Consider the following 6,004-nt stretch of genomic DNA (forward strand, 5'->3'; position numbering starts at 1 on the left):
TATTGACCTTATTCTAAATAAGACAATATTCTGATTAAGGTGTTTACATGAGTTGCTTTTAGAGTACTCCGTTCATGTTCCCGTTTTACATGTGATAGAACATAGATCGATTATGGCACGTTATTACGTCCCCATGCCACACTATGTTCTCCAACATCCAATCATAGCGTGACTTTGGCAGGTCCGTTGATTTTATGGGCTCAGGAAACCCCGCTGTAACTTCACCTGCGGGTGTCGCTGTTGGACAGTGTTACTTTAAATTAAGAAGTATAAAAAACATGCGTTTTTATAATGTTTTATATATATTTACGTTGATTTATTTTGTAATATTATGTATTGTCTCTTTCTGTTTTTTTGAAGAGACACTGCCCCTCTTTCCTCCTAATTGACAGCCTACATTTAGAATAATAGCTTTGATTAATGATGAAAAAGGTTTAGAAATCGTGACTGTTTGGATTGTTTTTCCTGCCGTCGAGCCACAGGCGTTCACTGAATGGCCCATCTGGTTCGCGATTACAGATACAAACTTATTGTATTTTACTTTTACAATGAGCATAATAATTAAAACAAAAATAAATAAAAAACTATAGAGAGAGGACGCAGTATTCAGAATGAACAGTCAAGTAAAACACACACCGCCCATAGCAACACGTTATGGCAACGACATTTCAGACTGACAGATACGTAAAAGATATACGGGACTTTTCCGCCATTTGTTACTGTTTTGTAGACGTTGTTATATTAATTATAATTCCAATTCTGTTTTATTATATTGATGATTGTTGAGAGGGGCACTTTTGATCTCATTTTCAAAAAGGGCAGAGGCTCGAACCCACAAAGCCTCCCCTCTGCACTTCCCTGGTGTGAGTAACGTTATGTGTCCTGTCACAAAATAAGGCGAAATCTCCGACACGACATTAATAGTTAGATTAATGTGTGTACATGTTTGTAATGCTCTCCGATAATGCGACTAAAATAGGCATACTCCACATGTCTTAATCCGATTTATGTTTCTTTTTGTATACAGATGTGACGTAATGACACAAAGGCATGATTTGAATTTCCCACGGAAATCCACCAGTACCACTCAAATTATAATAAGTTATTACATGCTTACCATTGTGAAATGGGCTAAGGTAAGGAGAAGAAGACTGGCTAGTTATGTACTTGCTAAAAAGTTGATTTTGGATTATTTTTAACCAAAAACAGTTATGGACTGCAGCTTTAAACCTAATGAAAAGCGAAACATCTTCAATAAATGGAAAAAGTCCAGGTGCTGTTGTATAAAACATCCGTGCATCATCTACGGTCCACTTACCAGCGCACTTTGTCGCAGGTCTGAGTGGCTCCATAAGGGGACCCTGACACCATGGGTACCTGGATCGTCGACTGGTTTTTCCCCATCACTATGTCCAGCTTTTCCACTAAACCTCGACAGGTGGCCTCAAGCACCTGCAGCTTCGCCTCCATACTGTCCAGCCGCTGGCAGATCGCCTGACTGATGGATATCAGCATCGACTGCGAGCGGACGGTTAGAGAAACAGAGAAAAAATGCTAATATAAGCTGTTTATATTCTGTACCAGTTGATTTGATCATCTCTATTGACAATGTTAAGATGCTACCTTAATAGTTGTTTCTTGACTGATGTCAATCCTTGCTCGTTTCCTCCCTGGTTGATCAACGTCTTCATTATTCTCCAAGACATCTAGTTAAATCAAAAAAGCACAGTGGAAAACCACAAACACTACCAGTATGACCCATCATGCACATGTTTCTTTGATTTCGAGGAGGACTCACCTGTATGGTGTCCTTCGTGATTCAAATCCGCCACTGCGATCTGGACTATCTCCACCAAATCCTGCTCGGACATCATTCAAACCTACATCAGAAAAATGGCATGGATGAACTGAGGGCGGCTTGTGTTAAATCACTAAGTGTTATAAAAAAATATAAAAAGTTGCCTGAAATAAAAACAAACATTGATTTTACTCAATGTACTAAAATAACCTAAATTAAAAAATGAAATAAACATGGATAAAAACTACCGCATAGAGACATATTTAAACCAATATTTTTTTTTTTTTAAAACACAACAAAATTACTAAAACTTTAAAGGTGCACTATGTAAATTGTCCGGACGCTAGAGGTCGTCTCTTCAAAACAAAGGCATAGTTTGATGATGCCAAGTATGAACGCAGAATCTTGGGACATGTGGTCTTCACCTCACAGCCGGTAGAAAAGATTCGGGATAGGACTCGGGTAGAAATCATGTTGATGAATGTGATTATTAACGTTACTGTAGTATGAAGCAGAGCAGCAAGGTTATTGTCGTAAACGAAAACTGAAACTAAGACTAAAACTATTGGTCAAAAAACTTTTTCGTAAACTGAAATAAAATTAAAAAATCTGAATAAATAAAAAACTAAAACTAAACGAAACTAACTACTCTTACTAAAAAACTAACTGAAATAAAATAATAATTAGCAAAAATAAATATTCGTTTTCGTTATTAATAAGCCCTATTTAATGTGGTGGAAAATCTGACATCTGACTGTGGCGGTTGAGCGAGTGTCTGTATATTGCGCTAGTGTGCGTGAAGTGATCTGAGGAGGAGATTAACTGCTGTCCTGTGACGGACGCGTGTAGACAGGCAACACATCGCCAGTCCTAAACGGCAGTTCACAAAGAATCAATGCGTCCGTGGCAGTGAAATGGGAAATAACACAAGGTAATGAGATGCACGTTGAACTTCTTTTAACTTAAGCTCACTGTTTTAGAATGCCGTTTCTTACGCGACGAGAGACGCAGGCACAAAAGTCAGATTTATAAGCCTTTTTAACTAGTGAGTTAAATGTCCTTACTAGTCAGTTATCATAATATTTTACTAGATAAGTGAGGACATTGGTCCCCTTTACAATTATAGCACAACACGCACGCACGCACGCACGCACGCACGCACGCACACACACACACACTCACACACACACACACACACACAGCACAACAGTGTGTGTTGGCTGTATTCAGATGACTTTAGCTGTGGTCTTACACTGCTAGCCTACATTGTACTACTGAAGAAATTAAAATAAGCTTTTAATTATTTAACAATATTTCATCTTTGTTATGAATGAGTTTGTCTGGAATTTAAAATTTTTACTTTTATATTTTACGTTGCATTTATTTTGTTCTTTAAGGTAGGCTAATACTCAGAGGATCTATGTCAAAAATATAAAATATAATTTTTTACTATCAAAATATAATTTATTTCATTTTTAATCTCCTGATCGTTGTTTGTATAGGTCATAGTTTGACTCAAGCTTTTTTGCTCAAAGGTGAAGACCCAACTTTATGCATGTTTTGTAAGACCGTCCTGGGTTTAAACAATAATGCTCGTTTATCAAGTTATTTCACTTAAGGATGTTTAGTAAGATTAAACTCTAATCTGTGCAAACATTAAACTTTGCTGAAATTAAAAACCTTGATTTGGTCTCTACACTTCATTATGGCAACTCTGCTAAACTATAATTACTAAAACTAAAACTAAATAAATAAAAACTAAATAGAAATGTATTTGCAAAATAAAAACTAAACTAAAACTAGCAAAACCATTTGTAAAACTAACTAAAACTAAACTGAAATGTGTAGCAAAATTGAAAACGATACTAAAATAAAAACTAATTTCAAAAAGCAAAACTATAATAACCTTGCAGAGCAGGACCGAGTGTTGTGGAGCTTAACAAGGCCACTGGAGCGATTGTTGCGCAACACACGGCTCACAAGAGGCGAGACTTTTATTATGACAGTGCAGGCGCCATTTCCGGTTTTCTGGTCATGAGTATGAGGTAACACAGCTCTGTTTGTCATATTAGATACATCTGAGTGTGTTTAAAATGATGTTATGATGTTACTGTGCGTTTACTTGTGCGGACACTTGTTCACACTGCTGTAAAGCGTTTCTGCAGATTAAAACCAGAAACCGAAAGTAACGCAGATATGACGCAATTGACAAGCGACGCCCTCAGACATCCCAGTTCATTAGTTAAAATAGCTATTTTCTCAGTTCAGTTGGAAACATTTGGGATATTGTAAGAACTCAACTGCACAAAATATGTAACACTGGCCTAGTTGTTTTTAGACCACTATAGTATGTGTATATATATATATATATATATATATATATATATATATATATATATATATATATATATATATATATATATATATATATATATATATATATATATATATATATAGCTGTGGAATTTTTTTTAAACCAATGTTAAGTGGTTTCTTAATTTTCTTCCAGAGCTGTATATATTTATTTCTTTATTTATACGTTCATTTTAAAATGTATTTATTTATTTGTTATATATATATATATATATATATATATATATATATATATATATATATATATATATATATATATATATATATATATATATATATATATACTGAAATAACACTAATATCAATTATTTGCTCATTTGTTATTTTTTAGGGAGGAAATTTTCAAAGAAACCCTGAATTTCCAAAAAGTGTTTTTAATATGATTTTATATTTAAGTAACAAGATAAAATAAATGATTTGTTACATGCAGTTGTGTCCTTGCAGAAAACACACACACAAAAAAACAGCCAAAATGACAGCTGAGCACCACCCCTTCACCCCCAAGGGGGATGTGGTACTGAAGGTGACCTCACTTTTTTTTTTTACCCCATTTTATTTTGTTACATATATCCTTTTACTAAATAAATGGATTGAAATGTTGTTGAAGAGACTCTAAAAATAATATTGTTTTAATAATAATTTAATTTATATATTTAACTAAAATATAAAAAAATAAAATTAAACACATTTTAATAATGCTCATTGTACATTAATTATATATATATATATATATATATATATGGTCTGTTTTTCATGTAGTTTATTTAACCTGGAAAATTAAGTTTAACGGACACGAATTTACAATTTATATAGAGTATTAAAAATATATACTAATTTCAAAACACCACCACACACAGATATAAACATGTGTATGTTAAGTATATGTACTACATATTAATATTGTAGTAAATAAAAACAGTGTGTGTGTCTGTGTACTGATATGAATTTAACAGCTATTCTGAAGTCATTGCAGTAGTAAAAAAGCACTGTGGTACCATGGTACAGTTGTGTATATAAAATAGTAATAACATGGTACTTTAACTGCAATTCATGCACCAGGGTATATTTACATGATATGCATATATCCATGTAGTGGTAGTGCCATGGTACTTTTCTCTAAGCATGGATTACCAGTAATTTACCACATTTATATAATAATATTTACACAGTACACCAAGACATGAAGGAATTACTATCCATGGCACATATAAAAAAAAACCCCGTTAACGTGTCCTAATATATGTCCGTTTCATGGTACTTTTAAAAATGTACACGCATGACTATCAGTTAATATGAAACTGCTGCTGAGATTATAACTAGGTTACAAGCCCTTAACTCTAATTAAAAACTCATTGTTTGCTTGGACAAACAAAAAATAAGGACGCTCCTGGATTTTCACCCTCCCACATAACACTGTTTAGAAGACGGAACTCTTTGAACAGTTTAATAACAGGCCCAGTGCTATAATCCAGTTAGCACACTGCAGCTAACCTGCTCGCGTTAGCCGCTAGCTCGCGCCTGCTAACGAACAGCTCAAAACAACAGCCGTGAAACGCATCTAGGCCTCATTTGTGCCCTTCATAGCACGCAAGACACAGTTGACACAAAAACAGCAGGATTATATGTATTTTTTTGAATGCACAGCGCCATATTTTGGACGCGCGCGGAGAGCTGGAGGTGTCGCGTGTCAGAATGGTTTATATTACCGTGTGAATGATGAATTCTCGTGTTGTTTGTGAGGATTCCGATAATGGCGTCCTTCCTCGCGAGAGAAAAACCTGAGCATTGAACGCCGCTCGCCGTTCTCAGTGCGCATGCACGAAGAAGGTGGCA

General features: G+C 34.8%; 1 protein-coding gene across 2 annotated transcripts in view; it reads right to left on the reverse strand.

Moving 5' to 3' along the window:
- banp (BTG3 associated nuclear protein) overlaps positions 1-6,004 on the reverse strand; it is a 69,999-nt gene extending 63,995 nt beyond the window's left edge. Inside the window, exons 1-4 of one of the 2 annotated variants that reach the window (XM_067436692.1) lie at positions 5,878-6,004; positions 1,799-1,880; positions 1,624-1,706; positions 1,319-1,518 (exon numbers count right to left, since the gene is read on the reverse strand). In XM_067436692.1, coding sequence (XP_067292793.1) covers positions 1,319-1,518; positions 1,624-1,706; positions 1,799-1,874 — 359 coding nt within the window. In that variant the 5' untranslated portion in view covers positions 1,875-1,880; positions 5,878-6,004. The remainder of the gene's footprint in view (positions 1-1,318; positions 1,519-1,623; positions 1,707-1,798; positions 1,881-5,877) is intronic. The other variant, XM_067436691.1, reaches the window with a different exon arrangement.

This window comes from Pseudorasbora parva, chromosome 25 (assembly GCF_024679245.1).
Source record: "Pseudorasbora parva isolate DD20220531a chromosome 25, ASM2467924v1, whole genome shotgun sequence".
Classification (NCBI taxonomy): domain Eukaryota; kingdom Metazoa; phylum Chordata; class Actinopteri; order Cypriniformes; family Gobionidae; genus Pseudorasbora; species Pseudorasbora parva.